At 47.1% G+C, this 19,290-nt stretch overlaps 1 protein-coding gene across 1 annotated transcript; it reads right to left on the reverse strand.

Annotated features, from left to right (window-relative positions):
- Positions 1-2,685: 2,685 nt before the first annotated feature.
- On the reverse strand, positions 2,686-18,042 carry MEIOC (meiosis specific with coiled-coil domain). The gene is made up of 8 exons (XM_062508444.1): positions 18,004-18,042; positions 17,269-17,394; positions 12,570-12,727; positions 12,321-12,425; positions 9,060-10,896; positions 7,004-7,138; positions 4,861-5,041; positions 2,686-2,972 (listed from the first exon to the last, which is right to left on the reverse strand). The coding sequence occupies exons 1-8, from the start codon at positions 18,040-18,042 to the stop codon at positions 2,686-2,688; spliced, it is 2,868 nt and encodes a 955-aa protein (XP_062364428.1).
- Positions 18,043-19,290: the final 1,248 nt, after the last annotated feature.

Consider the following 19,290-nt stretch of genomic DNA (forward strand, 5'->3'; position numbering starts at 1 on the left):
GGTGCCCTTCTTCCTGGAAGCTGACCCAGCTGTGCTACTCCCCAGGGTGCTCTTCCCAGCCGGGCCTGGTGCACTGTGGCAGTTCCTGGTTGGTGTTTCAGGTGGCTCTGGCAGCTGCCAGGATGTGGGACTGCAGTGGAACAGGGCAGGGATAGCTCTTGAGGGAGGAAGGTGTCACTCAGCCGCAGCACCACGGGCCAGCTCTCACTTCCTCCAGCGCCCTGGAGTCCTGGGCACCAGCCCTGGCCACCCAGGAGGGCTGGCAGCTGGGGTGGTGTCACCTCCTGCTGGCATCCCAACTTGCTCTGGCAGCAGCTGCTGCCCATCCTTGTCTGACAAAGTGCCTTTTCCCAGAGCTCTGTGACCTGGCACAGCCCTGCCCAGCCCTCGGCATCAAAGGAAAACGCGAGCCGAGGGCTGGAGCTGCCCACAGAGCCTGCACGGGCTCCTGAGGCCTTGGGTTGAGAGGGTCCAGGGTAGGGCAGCGTTCACCTCCTCGGGAGAGGAGCCCTGAGCCCGCTCTGCCCACAGCTGTGCTCCAGAGCCTGTCCAGGAACACAGGAACACACCGTGTGTGCACATCCAGGAGTATACATGGGTGGATGCAAGAAGGGCACAGTCACATACACACGGTGGGAACTGGCTCCACAGCCCTGCAGATCCCTCTGCAGGTACCACTGCCCCTGCACTCCCAGCCAGGCTAGGGCTAGGCCAGGCTGATGTGTGTGTCTGGCCAAACCTCGCTCTGCCATTGGGAAAGGCTCTATCAGGGACAGGGATCAGGAGCAAGGGCAAGTCCAGCCCTTTGGCTTCCAGCAGCTGTCCTGGGGCAGAGTGGGACTGTAGCCAGGAGCAGCACCCACAGCAGCAGCCAGTGGTGTTGGAAACCCCCAGTGGTGTTGGAAACTCAAAGTGAGCTGATGCTTCCCAGCCTGTGAGGCTGCAGGGCTGCCCTCACCCCACAGTCCTGCCCCTGCTCCTCAGGACTGTGGGCCCAGCCCTTCCCATGCCAGCACTTTGTGCCATGGATCAGGTGCCCAGGCAGGCAGCAACTCGGCCTCTGGAGTTCCAAGCACGGCTGCTCCATTCGGGACAGGCAGCAGTGCACTGCTGGCACTGACAGCAGGAGTTCTGTTTATAGAGCAGGAATACTCTGGACTCACCTCTAAGATTCTGAGTGCAGATGACAGAATTGCTGCATCAGCCTTCCCTGGCAGCGCAGAGCTTGGAGCTGAGACATTTGCAGGCGAGAAGCTTTCCCTACTCTGGCTGCTTTGGCATGTCTGATGCTATGGTCATGGCTCTCTCCATAGAGGGATTTCAGCATCCCCTTTGCTTTATCCTGAACACAGTTCCATGACAGACTGAATGCTTCCCCCAGTACTGGCTCTGGCTCGAGGAGCCCAGCCTGGAAACACATTTGCAGAACAAAAGCTTTTCAACAAAAATGAATTTATTTCTTAGAGACAACTCCAGTCAGCACAGTCAGATTTGCTTTAACATCAACACAGCCTGGGTCAAACTGAACCACCCCCAGTGCAGTGACTTTTAGGAAGCTGTGCTTATTCTGCCCCACTCACCCTGCAGCACTTCTGTCTTTACCGTGATCACACCCCACCTTCTGCTGAGCCTTTCTCAGTCCTTTCTGCACATCGTCTATTGACAATTTATCTGATTCTGCATGTCAGCATTCCCAGCAGCAGGAAGAACAGAGCCATGTCGGTACCAGGCTGTGCAGGCATGGTCAACTCAGTAACTTTAACCCACTGCTTGTGGGTTTCCCAGGGCTGCTCTGTCCCAAGCACCAGTGTTGGGTGCTGGTGAATCTATCACTCCTGCTCCTTAAGACAGAGAGCTGCAAGCAAACACCAGTGCTGGGAGCTGCCCAAATGCAGAAGGGAACTAGGAAGTCTAGAAGTTGACAAATTTTAAACCAAACTAGTAACTTTAAGAAAATCCAAATTTCAGAACTTGGTGCGACCTTTTCTGAAGTTAAATTAAAAACAACGCTCATTATTGAAGCTCCTTCACACTCTGCAGGACAATCCTGTCTGCCTCGTAGTTTGATTATGCTTAAATATTTTACAACAGTAGTTCATCTGTTCCCAAGAGCATTCCAAATATCTCAACACATTCACTGAATTCATGGTTTCACACAGCAATTCTGCTCTACTGGTAATTTAGTGGAACCTGGTGCATACTGCCCTTCCCAATTGTAGACTTTAAAATCTCAAATCATAAATATTTGTATTTTAAATATCTAGTTTTACATGAATATTGGGTATTCCTAGACTTTTTTCTTTCTGTTTCCAGGTTTTAGTTCAGTAAGGAAACCATTTTACATCACAATCTGATCTGACACCAACCTCACACCTCGTCACACCATAGTCTTTAAGAATCATTATTTAAAAACCAATTTCCTAAAGCAAAACTAAAAAGAGTTATGGGGAGAGTTGGACACCAGGCTTCACCTGCAGGAGTTGAATAATGGCTGTTAATGAATTAGTCTGATTATTTTTTTTAACTTAACATTCACCAGTTTGGCTTTACAACATTCTGATCCTGCCCATCATGTTAACAGCTTAACCTGAGAGCCCTTTAGGCAAATCCCACTTCTCATCAAGATATGCTTTAAATATGAACTTTAGCAGTTGAAACTTTGAAGTAACTAAAAAGAACCAAAAATTACGAGGAATTCACGTCTCCTCTCTCGTACACACTGCGGAGCAGGTCTGTGCACGGCCCCGGGGCTTCCTCTGCACCCCCTTCCCTGGGCCCTCGCGGGGCCGCAGCCGCGGGCGTCTCCGCTCCTTTCTCTTCGGGCGCTGCCCCCTCCTGGGGAAGTCTGTCCCGAGCACGTTTGCCGGCGGAGTGTTTGGGCAGCGTCATCTGGAAGGCACACCAGAGCACGGTGCGGACCTTGAGCGTGGCCAGGCACAGGGCCCGGAGCGCCGCGGCCAGAGCGAGCACCACTGCGGATAGAGGAGAGAGGAGAGGGCGCTTTAGTCCTGCAGCGCTGCCCTCGCCCCAGCCTTCGCTCCCTTTCGTGTCTGACCTTGTCTGTCCCTTTACAGGTTTATAAAAGCTGCATCTGAACTTCTCTGCCCTCACACAGCCAGACAGGTGTGTGGCTTTTAGGTTCTGAGTTTGTTCCAGCACCTTCCTGCTGCAGCTGCACCCCGGGCTGGGCTGCTCCGTGTGCACACACACTGATGGCACCCGGGCCCTCCCCTTCTGGGTCACAGCAGGATCCCTCACCTGTCCTGCCAAGAAATCCTTACCATGGGTGAAGGAACAGCTCGTTTGGGGCCTTGGATCAAAGCACACAGGTCATGTTCTGTGAATGGGTGTTGAACCACAGAGCTGTAAAGGGTCACTTGAGCTGTGCTCCCATTATTCTGGCACAGGACACCCAGAGTGGCAGTGGCTGCCCCTGCATCCCTGGCTGGACAGGGCTTGCAGCAGCCTGGGACAGTGGGAGGTGTCCCTGCCCCCACGGCAGGAGGAGGAACAAGAAGGGCTTTAAGGACTCTTCCCACCCAAACTATCCTGGGATTCTGTAATAGATGCTTCATATCAGATCAGATGGAATAGAAAGGTGCTGTGGAAACAAGCCTGGACAAGACCTGCTCCTGAACAAACCAGAACAGCTTCAGGCCTTTCCCTCAAGGTTTTGCCTGACAGAAATACAGTTACTGCATCCAATAATTTACTCTTCTAAAAAATCTTCCACAACTGCTGCTCCAGGCTCAACACCCCAAGATAGCAATGGGAGGCAGAGGACCAAGCACCACCCCTCCAGGTAAGTAATCACATCCCATTGTACAGCTGCACCAAGGAGCTGGATCTCCATGTCTGACAACTCCTTCCCAGACCACTCTCTTCCAAAGAGCTCACAGATCTGGTAGTGCCAGGTAAAGCCAATTATTTTCATGGGCTTCAACACCCAAAAAAACATCCCTTTCACCTTAACAAGTCCCATAATCTTCAGTCAAGGTAAAGAGAAACAGGAATGATGGGGAACAGGTAAAAAGAAAGATTGGTGCAGTGTCTTCTGAGGTAAACTTCAGAATACAGAACCGCATTGATGGGACACCCCAAAGAAGTAAAATAATTCCTGTAATTCAAATGTAGAAAGAACAGCAGAAGAGATCAGAAGAGTCAGAAACGTAAGACAGCTTCTGACACAAGGTAGGAGGTCAGAGTGTCACAGGGAGCAGGAATTTACCCTGACTACCATCTCAGAGACAAGGGAACCTGCCGTTCTGCCTGTGCACTGGTGAAAGACAAAGCTGAACATTTGAATATTTTTATGGGACACCATTAAGAATGAAAACATTCTGCCCATTGTATTTTTGTGCATTCATCCAAAATATGATTTGTAATTATGCCAGTCTGTAATAGGAGATGTTTGAAGAAGAATTCCATCTGTAACCCAAGGCCATCTCAGCCACTTTGGGCAGATTTAGGACAGATACACCAAGGAAGTTCTAGACAAAGACAGAGCTGGAGGGTTCATAGGAAGAGGAATATGAGGGATAGGGAGAAGCAAGAGGCAATAGCTTAGTAACATCTCTAATACCTGAATGTGTTATCAAAAACCCCACTAATTTTTATTCCTTGCTACTTTATTAATTGAATAACCACCTCCAAATTGATTTAACCTATTTATCTCTATAATCCAGTTTTAGTGTCTCCTCAAATCTTCATCCAAAACCACGCAGTCTGTCTTTGACAAAGCTCTAATACTGAAAGTTAAACTAAAACTTGAATTAGAATCCCCCCTCACTTATTTTTGCAAGACTTTGCAAGTGTTCAACTCCCCAGCTACCTTACAAATGCGTGTAAGCACAGCTGTACCTCTCTCGTCCTGGCAGCGGGGCGGGCCGTGCCGCTGCCGGCTGGAAGCACTGACAATTTCATCCTTCCTGCGAGCCTGCACCACGTGGATGGACTCCAGCTGTTTATCCAGGGCAGTGGAGATGTTGGCGTGGAGCGGGGAACTGCGCAGGCGCTCCATCTTCCCCAGTAAAGTCACCACCTAATGAACAATTCACATCTTACAGGGGTTCATGCTCTACTCATCCACACTTACAGGGAGAACAGATTAATGATAATCATTACTTTCTCTTGCGAACAGTTCATGAAGTTGCAGCTGAAGCAATTTTAAGTTCTCACAGCTGGGTGTGCAAAGCACAACAGCAAAAAGCTACAACACCCCAGTAAGGACCCCAGCTTCCTGATTAATACCAGATCTGTACAGCTTTGAGACATCCATGAACAAAAGGTGGTATCAACACAACGTGTACTTCCATGAATTCAGAGCACTGGGGTCCTCCCTTCTCCCAGCACTGCTGCAGTTCTGGGTGAAAACCTAGATGGGCCCTTGTGCGGTACAGGGCAGCCTGGGCCAGCAGCAGTCCCAGCTGCACTGGAAAGGGAAGGCTGCTGTGGAACCATGTGTGGGCTGACTTTGGGATGAACACTGAACACTAAGGGAGCTGAGAACAAATATTCAGAAATAATCCAGGTTTGTTTAGTCCACTGAAAATGTGCATCTTCGTTGTCCTATCTTACACCAGTCACATCACTTATGGGTTTGCCTGTGGTGAGTGACGACTCAGCCTCAGTCACATAATGCTGAGAACTTGGTTACTGGTCTGCAGAAAAAGAGAAGCTAAAAATCCCCAAATCGGGATGTTCCTCAGGCCATGGCTACACTTAATGTCCTAAAGGAATGCATATGACTGTCAAGAGGGTTTAACTGGATGCTCCAACAATGAAGAGTTAATCCCAGATTCAGCCAACCCAGTTTCCACTCAAACCTTTGTACCAGGGTTCCTCTCTGGCCGTCACCAAGCTTTCTGATGTTAGAATCCAGGTTTAACAGCCCCACTCTGCTGCTGAGCATCCTTAAAACTACCTAACAAGGGTTTGAAGTTTGGTTCCTCAAATGGCTAGAGAGGCTTAAGCCTTGTTTTGGAGGCAGTTTTAAAGCACCAGAACAAGGGCAGGCAAGTCTTCTAAACATGGAAACTAAGGCTGTTCTTTTGGAATTCATAGAGCAGAAGTTTAAAAAGAGTACACTGAGCCCATCCATGTCTTTCAGTCCATCCCTCAGCTGGATGAGCAGCAGCAGGCAGGTCCTGCAGGCAAGTGAGAAGACACAGCTCACACAGCTCCTCCTGCGTGAGGCGGGTAGGACAGGCTGCTGTTCCCCCCCTGCTGCCCAGTGGCTGGCCCAGCACTGCTGCTGCCTCCAAACCCAACACTTCCCAGAACCCTTTCACCCCACAGCCCATGACAGAGGGGACAGGTTGGTTTCTGCTTCTCCTTGCCTGCAGTACCAGCACCATGGCTCTGGTGTCTGGGCCTCAGGAGGGCCACAGTAGCCCTTCACCATTCTGATGGCAGAGTTTGTGCTCCCTCCTCCCCCAGCTGTCACCTGGACCCTGGGGCTGTCACCAGCACTGTGGTTTGCCCAAAGAGCTCAGCAGAGGCACCAGTCTCCCTGGCCCTACTAGTTTATATATATATATATATATATATATATATATATATATATATATATATATGTCAGCATCTTCCAAACAGTAAGTAAACCTGTTTTTCTCCCCACAAATACCTCCTCCATCACAGTGTCTCCAAATCCACAGTGAGCATTTCCCTGCTGAGCTGCTCTGAATGGAGCATCCCTGAGAGCTGTGCACAGGCTCCAGTACTGGATGCTGCACCATGTGCACCTGCACCAGGAACCATGTCCTCCTGGCACATGGGGATGTAACTGTGAGCCTCAGCCCCTCTGTGGTTCCCTGGAAACAGCACCCTGGCGCTGCAGAAGCTCTAACAGGGACTGCTGAAATGTTATTCCCTGCACTGCATTGAAGAACAAAGCTATTTTGGGAAAAGCTGCTCTGATCATCTTACCTCTCTCACTCTGTACTCTAAGTTCTGTGGGATAAGTTCAATAGATTTTTTATTTTTTTTTAGTCCTACAACTCACTCTGGCTTGTTCCCGTAGCTGATCCACAATTAAGCGATCAACCCTTGATGGATTTGATGTCAGCCTTGGAACTGGAATGTTGTTAGTACTGGAAACCTTCTTCCCTTGGAAATTCTTCGCAAGAGCTGATTCAGTCTGCAGGAAAACAAAAGAACAGCTCCCTCAGAATGTACATGCAGAGTGTGCTTCATTACAGAAACAAGAAAAAAATATCAGATTCAATTTCTTCCCATCAGGGTTTTGGAGTTTTTAAAAGGAGACAATGAGGATTCAGGCATTTGGGATTTAACCCTCTGGTGAGACAATCACCTGCTTTAAGTGAACAACTGCTTTACTCAAAGCAGTTCAACTAAAGCAGTCGTGCCAACACACCGTGTTCCAGCAGTGCTATGTCTGCTCACTCTGACTACAGCCTGTACTGGTTTTGCCTGGAAATAAAATGGAGGCAAGTCAGAATTACAGGGAAGGAAAAAAAAAAAGACCAAACAGATGTGGATCTCACACATAAAATTTAAATAAAAATGTTTCCATCAGCAATTAACCTAATTTTTGTACAGATTAAACTACAGAAATATTTTTTTCCTAAGCACCCTGGTCTAGTGGAAGATGCTCTTGCCTATGGCAGGTGGGTGGGGCTGGATGGTCCTTAATGACCCTTCCAAACCTAATCATTCCGGGAATCTATACTTCATTTAGTCATCAGAAAACTATTTTGAAAACTGTTTGCAAGATGCCACGTTTTCATCTCTCTCATCCCCTTGTTATGTCACTCTGAAACACCCATAACAATATGGAATTAGCTGAATCTGATTTAAAACTGCAATTCTTGGATGGTTTCATAGTGGTGCACTATTAACAAGAGCACGGTGTGCCAAGATGAGGGGGAATGGCTTCACACAGAGAGAGCAGCTTTAGACTCGATATTAGAAATAAACTGTGATGGTGGTGAGGCCCTGGCACAGGGTGCCCAGAGCAGCAGTGGCTGCCCCTGGATCCCTGGAAGTTCCCATGGTAAGGCTGGATGGGGCTTGGAACAACCTGGGATGGTGGAAGGTGTACCTGCCCACAGCAGGGGTGCCACTCGGGGAGCTTTAAGGTCCTTTCCAACCCAAACCATTCTGGGATTCTGGGATAAACTTCAATTTCTCCCACCATGGCCCCCAGCCATGCACATACAAGCTTTTTCTTTCCTGTACTCTCCATGCACCCCAGACACCACATCCCCCTCTTTAAGCTGGGCTCACTCTTCCTCAACCCCTCTATTCAAAGCAACCACTGCCTTTTGTCCAGAAACACAGTTCAGAAAATCCCCATGTTATATCTTCCTGGAATTGGTTTCTTTGTGGGGGCTGCCACAGGAAAACTCCCAAAGGTCCCACTATTGCCAGGTGACATTTGGCCCAGCTTCCCCCACAGACAATCCCAGGTATTGAAATTCAAACCCCATCTCAGCTGGTGAAATGAAGACAGGTTTTCCTGCAGACCAGAAAAGGCAACTGCTTGTAGTAGGGCTTCACATTACCTGAGCCTTTTACTACAAGGGTTTGAAATAAATTACCCTTCTCTCAGCCTCTATTTCTGGGGGGAAAAAAAAGAACCTCTTCAAATACACCTTAGGTTTAAACCTTCAGGAAAACAGGAGGTGTAGCTCCTAAAAATATGAGTTGAAAGAATTAAAGTTTAGTTTCAATTCAAAACATATTTAGTGGATTTTCAAAGTTCCAGAGGCACAGTATTTACTGTATTAATTAAAAAGGTATAGCACATCTTTGTTCCTCTCAAACACACCTTCCTCAGCCCTGGGACTGGAAAAGCCCCTGCATTCCTGCTTTTAGTGCAACGTTCCATACAGTATTAGCTATGCTTCCAGCCAGGCTACAGATCTCCACACCTTTCACTTTCTGTCCCAAAACACACAGAGAAAAAAACTTGTAACTTTGAAGTCCCATCAAGCATTTTAACTTTTAACAGGAGAAATATCCATGACCTGTGACTGCACTGAGCAGGATGAGATCTAAATCAAATCTGTGATATTATTCCAGTTTGGTTTTCTTACCTTCTTTCTTTCTTTCTCCAAAGCTCTCCACTGTTCATAACACTCTTCCAGTCTCACATGCAACTCACTGGCAGGCCCACTGCGACTTTTAACTTGCTTTTGAAATCCAAATGCTGACATGAAACCAGAGAGGGCACTGTCGCTGTACATCTTCTCTGTGAAGCAGGGGTAGAGGCGTTTGAGATCATTCTGGGAGAACAAGGTGTGAGGCTCCATCAGAGGCACCACAGAACGGCCCAAGAGGCGGGCAGATCTCATGGGGAAGGCGCTGGGGCCCAGCTGCCGCTTCTGCCTGAAGTCACCCACCATGCAGTTGGGAATGCCGGGAGCCTGCGGGCAGCTCCCAGCACCGATGGCACTGGTGTCCCCATTCCCTGCCCTGAGATGCAGCTGCCCCTGAGACTCCAGTAACTCCTGGTACATGTCCTGAAACACCCCATCTGCCTGGTTCTGCCCTTCCAGATCGCAGTGCTCGCTCTGCGGCTTCAGCTGGAAACGCTGCTTGTTCAGACTGTCAGTGATCCCCAACTGCTGAGCCACGTAACTGTCACAGAATCCATTTGGCTGCTTCAACTTCTTCTCACTGAGGTACTCGATGAGGTTCTCTTCCCCAGCCCTAACTAGAGCTTCCATGCATGCAGCTACCCGAGCTCGCTCTGCAGTGCTGTAGCCAAAGTCAAGGCTGGAGAGGAATGGGTTGTCTTGACAGTACTTGTGAAGTAAATTACTATTTAAAGGCAAATTTGAAGATGGCAACTGAAAAGCATCATTAGAATGACGAGAGCCTTTTGGAAATGCAGGTGACTGATTATTCAGCGTCAACAAAGGACTTGGATTCTGGAAGGGGCTGGAAGCCGTGGGTTTGGTTTGGATGAACATCCACCCTGGCCTGGCGCTAGAGCCTGCTGAGGGGACTGCTGCACTGGGCAACAGGGAGAGTGATTTGTAGAATTCAGGATTCTGAATATCGGCCCTGGAAAACTGCTGCTTTTCCACACCATTATTCCCTGGACAAGCTGCAAAAGATTTTAGTCCATACTCAAATTTTTGCCCAAAATCAGTGCCGAAGGAAGATTCTTGTGCAAATTGTTTTTCTGATACAAGTCCTACAGACTTGGGAAATGTAAAGTCGTGCTGATCTGAAATTGTATCTTCAAAATTTTTCTGAGTTCCTGATTTAACTTGAAATAATTTAGCATAGGACTCTGCATCTAGAGATGGTGCCTCAGGGGTTCCATTTACCAGCTTTCTATTTTCTTGAAGGCTACAACCGGTGCCCTTGTTGGGCTTTGCTTTACCAGCATGAGAATATTCAGTGTACCTGGTATAATCTGTGTTTTCATTGTATCTGTGACACTGTGGAAGGAATGCTTCTGCCTGCTTTGAGTGAACCTGTGCATCTGCTCCTTTGGGACACACCTTCTCCCTCCCATAAGAATAAGCATCAGCTCCCAAGTCTTTGATTGCTTCTGAGTATCCAGCCTGGGCTGCAAAGGTGTTTTTCAGGTAGGGGTAGTTCTGATACATAGGTGCTGTCTTCGTACTCTCACTGGCTGGCAAGTTGCAGCCACTGGCACAATCACTCCTGGAGTACAAGCTTTGCTCTTCCAGGTCCACGCCAGCAAAGCCACGGTAACAATCATCTGCTTTCTGCTGTGCCACCAGAGTGGGACTCTGCAGGAACTGCTTGTCAGCAGCAGGGATAGACTCACTGCCATAGAAACCCTGCTGGGGCACTGTTCCAACAACTGCCCTCCCAGCTTCTGGCAACAGGTCATGGTGCTCCATTCTGGTCGTGTTCACTGGCCACACTGACTTCAGGGTGGGAGGACAACTCCTTGAAAAACAAGAAACACATGGTTAGACACTGATCTGCTGCTCTTCATTCCCAAACACAAAACAAGGTTTAAGAAACTAATTATTTCCAAATAATTTCTCTCAAATGATACCAAGATGTCTGACTTCAACTTCTAACTGCTCCTGTCATCCTTGGTTTCCCATTCCTAGCTGAGAAAACTCATTCTGCCTTGTCTAAACACGCCACCACAGCTCAGGAGCTATGGACAGGCCTTCAAGCTGCAAGGGATGTGTACACATGAAATCCTGGTCAGTCAGTCCTGTCCATCATCATCACCAAAATACTCCTGGTTCGGCACCAAGTTCAGGTACCCAGACTGCCCTCAGTCTTCCAAAGCCATGTCCCAGCACTCCAGAGAAAATGCTTCTCTCTCACCTCCCTTGTGCCTTACGCTGGCCTGCACTGCTTCCTGCAGGTGAAGCCAGAGGCAGCATCCCAGCATACCTGGCATCTTTCCACTAAGCAGCATGAATTAACACCTTCAATCCCTAACTGCCAAGGAGAATTGTAAACAGACTAAGTAAAGGGGAAATTGTGCCTGGAAGACATTGGAGGCCAAATCTGGGAGTACTGAACCAGCCCTGCCTGTCCATACCAAAGGAATTACTGAGTTGTCTTGTGATATCAAGACTGACTCTGAAGCTTTCCCTCATTTCAGCCACATAACTCAGCACACATAGAGAAATCACTGGAATTGTTTGGGAAGAAAAGAAAAGCAGTGCCTGGCTTGGGAACCTGAGAGCTGGGCTCCTTGTCCTGTCTCTTAGACCAGTAAAAGGAAAAGACAGACAGATAGCTCTGTAAGTATCCTTCGGTTGCTGGACCTGCACCCTTCTGTGTCATGTTGTTACGACTATGGAATTGTCTCTTATGGTGCAGGAATAGAGGAAAATAAACCTGACATTTAGATACACAACTATTTCTTAGGTAGCACTAATAGCAAGGAATGTTAAAATCTTGCACGCAATTTTCTCCTGCCAGTTCAGGCAAATGTGAAGGAGTCTGTGATTTGTGTAATTTTTCTGTGAATTGACATTAATTAAGAAAGAAACCTAAAGTCTGAATTCAGTCTTGATTAAAATTAAAAACAAAAAAACAAAAAAACAGACCAAAGCATACATGCAGGGGATTTATCTGAACACAGCATGTCCCCAACACATGTTAAGATCTTATTTAAAAAATGCCAATTAACAAGTTATGTAAATTCCAGAGAGCCAGAAGCTGCCTTGCAATCTAACTGCCTTGAGAGAAAAGCTTCCAAGTATCCCAAGCAAAATGTTGGAAGATGAGGGGAAGGGAGAGAAAGCTCAGAGAACATGAGGCCTGGCCAGCCACAGATGAAGGTGACTCAGGAACACAGTGAGATCAGAGAGGGGAGTTTCTGTCACCTGCACCTCACTCACCCCTCAGCAAAGCACGGCTGTGGTTTGTCTTGTTCTTCCAAGATATTTGACACGAGTCCATATAAATCAGTTTCACTGCCATAATCATTCCTTTCGGGCTGAACCCTGAAAACCAACTGTGTATTAATAAAAACAATTCCTTCATTCAAAATACTTTCTATGTTAAATTGTTAAAACAAAAACTGGTAAAACAAAAAAATGTAATCCATCTACTCCAACACACACACACTCCCTATCAAGGATGAGTACCTGGACTTCAGGTTAATCTGAGGAGCAGCAGGCTGCTTGGTGTCATCTGTACATGTAGACCAAGGGGGGTACAAAAGGGAAGGGTCCATGGGTGCAGAGTACTCTGATGTTGAAAGGGAAGAACTGTAGGCCTGAGGTAACTCCGCATTTTCTTCATTCTGCATTTAATGTACAATGAAAGCATTTATTTAATATGAAACACATCAAACTGTCATTTTGTCATTGTATGTGGCTGTAACTGTGTTCACTCTCAGAGGAACCAACACATGGGAAGTAAGCAAGCCACACACTTGGAATACAACAGTTTCAGGCCATGTTAATATCTTTAGGCAGAAGTCCCAGAATTCTTAAGCAGAATTCTCTGTCCCTTCCCTTGCTCTCTGTTGCAGATGGAAGCTAATGGCATCATTCTCACCTTTCACCCCTCTTTTGAATACAAACAGATGCTCTCAGGTGTGCTGAACAAGTGTTGCTTAAGGCTTATAGAAAGCTTTTGTATTTTACATCCTGCCTGGCAATTATTAAAGAAGATGGTGCTGAGCTGCACATCACAACCTCTTTGTCACTCAGCCTTGTGTTCTGTGTGTCCTGAGATGACCTTTGCTGGAAAATAAGTAGGGGACACCTGCCCAGCTACTCAGTGATCACTAGAGACCCTCCCCAAAAAGGCCTAGGCAGGCATAGTAACAAGTATTGATATGGGACTTGTCAGATGCTTTCTTTTGTGTCCCACCAGACACCAAAGTCAGGAACCGTTTGCATCTGAATGGGAAAATCGACAAATGGGGCCAAAGACTCAATTATGCTGGACTGTTTTACTACACAGATTTAAGAACAGCCCAGCAGTTTTTTGGAAAACAGTGTAAAACTGTGTACCCTTGGGACTGGAATGAGAGGCATCACAAGAAGTATAATGAAGAAATGTGAACCACAGTGTGCATCCACAGATCCATGCTCAGCCTCCCTCAGGACAAGCCAACAAAGCAACACACCAGGAAATTATTGGCAAATAGATTTCTCTCCCTGCCATGGCAGAATGGGTATCAATACTTACTGGTAATAGTTGATACATTTCCTGGCGGCCTGAAGCTTTTTCCCTGCCAAACCAACCAGGCTGAGGAGGTAGGTGAGCTACTACTGAAAGAGATCATTCCTAGGCATAGGATATCTACAGGTGTGACAGCAAACTGTCCTGGTTCTGGCCAGGACAGGGTTAATTTTTTGCAGTAGCTGGGAAGGGGCACGGCCAGGACCCAGAATTTATTCTGTACCACCCGACCTCATGGCCGTGGGTGGGGGAAAGGGGCTCTTTTCCAGGGAGAAGGGAATCCTTCCAGTTGAGGAAATGTGCTGGAGGGAGCCATCCAGTATTACTGGGAATTTTTTCTGTGTGAATCCTTTCTTGTCTATCCCTCCATCATTAGTGCTGCAGCTGTTACCATTCCTTTTCTTCTCTTATTGCTGCTCCCAGTAAACTGTTCTTACCTCAACCCATGGTCTTTGCCTTTTGTGCCTCCAGTTCTCTCCACTGTGTCACAGCAGGGAGGGGAAAGGGAGAGTGATAGATCAGTGTGTGGTTTGGAGAGTCTCAATGGGAGAGATGAACTGAGAAGTGGCATTCCTTAACTGGCACCCAATAAACATGAGGCAGGAAGGGTTAACAAAAGGTCTGTCTAGAGCAGGTTGGAAACAAATCTGCTCCAAGCATTTGTTGTACTGGGGATGGAGCATCAGGCTCTGGGCAAGTTGAATAGTGCAGTGGACTGTTAAAAACCACACTGAGGGCAGTGGGTGGTGGGACCTTCAAACACTAGGATCTACATTTAGTGAAGGCCACTTGGCCAGTGAACACCTGAGGCTACACCAATTGAGCTGGCCCTGTCCAATCAAAACCTCCAAGTATCATAAAATAAATAAAGAACAAAACAAAGAGGCCTGAGATGTTGCCACCAGCACTACTGAGGGTCAGAATAACAACTAGATGCAGAGATAAACTCAGTCCTTTTGAAGTCCATACAGGAGACCTTATCAGGTATTCTCTTACAAACCACATTCTGTGAATATCTGGGCCAAGAACACTTGTGTAATAATGTTATCTCTCTAGGGAGAGTTTTGTCTTCTCTCAACAAGTGCTTCCACTGCAGAAATCTGATTGATCTGGACCTTCCTGTTCATGACATCCAGGCGGGAGATTGGGTCTAAGACCATGGAGCAATGAGCCACTGAAGGAACTCTGGAAAGGACCATACCAGGTTCACCTCATAACAGACACAGCTGTGGAACTTCAAGGACTAGAGCTGTGGAACCACCATTCAGGATGAAGAAAACTACAGGAACAGGTAAGTGAGAAACCACCTCCTCTGGAACTTTGGGACTAAAAAAATTAAAAAGTAACTTCATAAACTGTGCCTAGGAAGAAGGCCTGATATACACAGAACTTGAATGCCCTGAAGGGATAGTAGCAATTCCAACTGCAGTAATTATTTTAGACAAACGGAATTGCACAGACCAGGATTGCCAAGACAGTGGCAGATGTCAAACTTGCTATAATGTTGGTATAAGTTTACACTGGTTAGGATTGTTACTGTGACACATATCCCTGAATTGCCTTAACCTTTCTGAACATGAAACTTATAGAGGCAATCCCTTTGTTCTTTCTTCTCCAGTCAAAGCCTGTACAAGAAGCCAATTGTACAATGGTTTAAGAAGGATGGAAGAAAAATTAAATTATTAATTAATGCTACGACTACATGAGAATGTGACAACACACACTTTAAAATTTCCTTTGATGCATAAGGAGGATGAAGGTAAATATAATTGCTGAGCTACAGGAGATAAAGTAGCAGCAGAAGGCCATTGGATACAAGTAAAGGTAAAAGGAAAGCCCTGACCATTAACACCTCCCAAAGCACCTCAAATCTGGGAAATCATCCTGTATGTAATTCAGGAGGTAGGGAAACAAAATAATATTTAACACTGGCTATACTTAAAGCTATAGTGTGTGATATTCATGCTGCTATTGCTCTAGACCTGATCAACAACGGAACCACGATGTATCCAACAGGACACAGAGTATGCACCAATTAAGAAAGAAACAGATGGCAAACTACAGATGTCAGCACCTGTACAGCACATGAACAACAGCTGAAGGAAATACAGTTGAAATTCAAGATTTCTGCCTATATATGAAACAGAACATCTGTAATTTTGAAATTACACCAGTGATTAATATAAAAATGATACTCAGATACACAGGTAAAAGGTGGGTATCCTTTAGTACTCCTTGTGAAGATAGAGAAATAAATAATCAATTAAATCACATTCTAATTTTGTGTTTGTAAATTTACCCAGCTCAGAAGCTGTGATTTTAACTATTCAACCCCCAGTAGCTTCCTTCCAACTAATAAAAAAACCCTGTATCTTAATTTCAAATATACAACCTAGCTTTATGGGTATGAGCCTCGTGCTTGTACATAAATTGCTACAATGTAAAAATTTGCAAATGCTGTTAAAAGAAGCTAAAAAGAGTAGCAAAAGGGCTTTCTTACTATCCATGATGACACTAAAGAAATCCATCTGGTAATGGAATGAGCAAAGAAAGATGGAGATCACCACAGGTGGGATATTTTATTTAAGGCTGCACAAGCTCAGCATTAGGCAGGTAGGAACTGTGGATTAGACAGTCAGGTTTATGCAAACTTTAGTGTTTAAATTCTCTCGCTTTTCACTCTTTGGTTTGCTTGTTTTGTGGAAAATTTGTCCTGGCACCATGCTCAGAATAAACAACATCTCTTTCCTCAACCTGACACTTCATCTACACTTAAAGAGTTCTTAAAACCAGCAACAATGTTAGCCTAAAACATCTGCTCCAGTTTCTGCTGGTTGATCCCTGCCAGGAGTGAGGAATTAGATTCCTTTTCTCCCCACCCTCACAGGGCATTAAAGTACTGAAGAAAACTTAGAGCCAATTCTTTTCTTGCAAAAAGGCATTATGTGCTGATTAAGTGAAAAGGAGCATCTTTACCTTTACCTTATCTGTTTGGTTTAGACACAATAAGCCTTCTTAGCTCTCAAGAAGTGAAACAATAAATGGTGGGTTTTCAGGGTTAAAGACTCATGATACACTCCTTTGTGGAGTCTGACAAAATAACAAGTCCTGGATGGAAGAAGTAGCAAGTCTGGTCTTGAAGGTACTGGGAATTAATTTTCAATTGAATCTTTTACCTCAGTGAATGTTTATAGTTATGAAAGGCAAAAAAAAATCCAAGAGAGCTGACGTATTGAACTGTCCTGGCACCTTCTGCTGATCAGACTAAGAACTGGTTCATACAAACACTTGGACTACAGAAATATCTGAAACAGCTAAGGTTCTCCTTCTTACCTACTTTCCAGTTTTCCTAGAAGAGCTGTTTGCTCCTCACTGTGTGTACAAATGTTTATGCCAACAGGAGAATAATTACTATGAACATTTCACCAGAACAATGGTGAAACACCATTTTAACAAACATCCCCTACAGCTTCATCAATGAATGCATCAGAAAAGCCACTGACGAAAGTTACAGCAATGACGATTTACTCCACTTAAATCAAAACACTGTGATTTAAGTTCACCAATGTAAGCAGCCACTTTAGAAACATTTTGCTCACAAGCAACCCAAACTCTTACAGATCTATAAAAGTAATCAATAACCAACTGAACCTGTGATTTGTAGCAGCTATAGAGCGAGGCAGAGCCCGGCAGGGCGGTGCTAATCACGTCCGTGGGCCTCCCGCCCGCTTCCGCACTGCCCCAGCAGCGGCCGCCGCCTCGGAACGCCACGTTGGGCTGCGGGGACAGGAAAAGGACATCAGAACACACAGAATGGCACGAGGGGCTGCGGGGACAGGGACATCATTATACACAATCACAATTACACATAGAGACTCAATTATAAACAGAGCTGACAGTTGTGGATTTTATACCAATGTTAACTCCTTTAACACTTCTAATTCACTGCTGGATTCTGTTACAAGGATGTGGTTCCATACATGGATGTAAAACACTTTTGCATTTACCCTGAAGGAAAAGCTGAACCTACCAAAGCACAAGAAATCCCAAAGGTGTCCAGAGACAGGGAAAGTGCAGATCGAGGAAATCTGCACTCTCCTTGTTTCCACCAGCTGAGCTTCTCAATGTCAGAGCAACCACAAACATCAAACACAGAAGAAAGCTTACAGAACAATGGCATGGTTTGAAAGAGACCTTAAAGCTCATCCAGTTCCAGCCCCTGCCATGGGTAGGAAACCCTTCCTCCAACAGCAGTGAAGGAGTTATTCAGCCTTCACACATTCCTGGACACCTCTTTGTCCTTCCATCACTGCTCCCATACATTGTTCAAGGTACATGATGGCATGGATATGCATTTCCAGATGTCAGGAGCTGAAAATTTCCTACCATACACACCCTGAGAGCTGTGGTGGAAATCTGCACCATTCTGTAACTATGGGAGAAACAACTCCACTGGAGGGACACCCCTCCAATGCCAGAAATCACAGGCCAGGAAGGAGCAAGGAATGAGAACAAACAAAAACTGAGAGCTCTTCTCTTCTCACAAGGGTGAGGCATACAAGGAAAAGCAAAAGTGGCTAGCTAAAACCCCCCTTTAGCCAACAAATAGAAAAATGAAGTTATTGGCATATTACCATAGCAGCTCATTTGGAAGGATGAATAAATTAATGAAAGTCAGTTCCCCAGGATCAGGGGTCTGAATAAGCTCTGCTCTCTAGAAACACATCCTTCTGCAGCTCCCTGACGATGCACCAAGTTATCTTCTTTGTAGCTCACACCACTGTTACAGACAGGTATTTTTCTGGCACATTTTCCAAATACGTGAACACACTGAGCTATTGTTGAGCTCGGCTCTATGTCCTGAGCTTACTGTGCCATGTTTTCCCCTCAGAGATCATCGTTCAAAGGGACACCAAACACTCACGTAGTCTGCGATCCCACACAACAAGAGCAAACTTGTAGGGCCAGAGGCAGCCCTAAGACACCCCCAAACCCACACCCTCCCCCTTTTCTCCCAAGCAGGTGTTTTTCAGGATGTTGATGGGTATTTTCCCCACAGTATTTCCCCCACAGGTGAGCTCCGTGTCTCACACCTGTCCCCACACGGGAGGGCGCCGGGGCCGGAGGGGATAGCGAGGCTCGGACACCCGCCGGGAGCAGGCGCAAAGCTGGTCGGGCCTCGGCGCCTCCTCAGCGCCGACGGGGCCAAGCCCAAGACAGCCGCGGCGGCCCGACAGGTGTGCGAAAGGCGGAGAAGCACAGGCAACCCCTGTCCTGTCCCGTCCCCATGTCGGTGCCCATCTCGGTCCCTGTCTCGCCCCCGTCCCTCACCTCCATGGCTCCGGGCCGGCCTCGGCGCGGGCCCGCGCGGGGTAGCCTGAGGCGAGTTCCGGCCGTTGCCCTCGCGCCGGCCCAACGGCCGCCGCACCCCGCGCGACCCCGCCCATTGGCCGGCGCCCGAGGCTTTCGGCCAATCAGCGCCCGCGCGGCCGCCTCGCGCCTCCCCGCGCAACGTGAGTAGCTCCGTTGGCCATGCGGTGACAGCCGCCCGGCGGACAAAGCGCTGCGCCGCGATTGGCCCCGCCCGCCGGCGCGCAGCCAATGGGAAAGCAGCTCGCTTGTGCCTCCCGCCAATGAGCGGCCGCGGAGGCGCCGCTCGCCCGGAGACAGCGT

Source organism: Cinclus cinclus, chromosome 24 (genome assembly GCF_963662255.1).
Source record: "Cinclus cinclus chromosome 24, bCinCin1.1, whole genome shotgun sequence".
Taxonomy (NCBI): domain Eukaryota; kingdom Metazoa; phylum Chordata; class Aves; order Passeriformes; family Cinclidae; genus Cinclus; species Cinclus cinclus.

Bases quoted from the DNA above. Each gene is read 5' to 3' on its own strand.
- MEIOC (XM_062508444.1), bottom strand. From the start codon at position 18,042: ATGGTGCAGATTTCCACCACAGCTCTCAGGGTGTGTATG. The intron at 12,426-12,569 runs GTACTCATCCTT...GTTGGTTTTCAG, and splicing joins CAGATTAACCTGAAGTCCAG to GGTTCAGCCCGAAAGGAATG. The intron at 5,042-7,003 runs GTGAGTTGTAGG...ATTGTTCATTAG, and splicing joins AGCTACGGGAACAAGCCAGA to GTGGTGACTTTACTGGGGAA.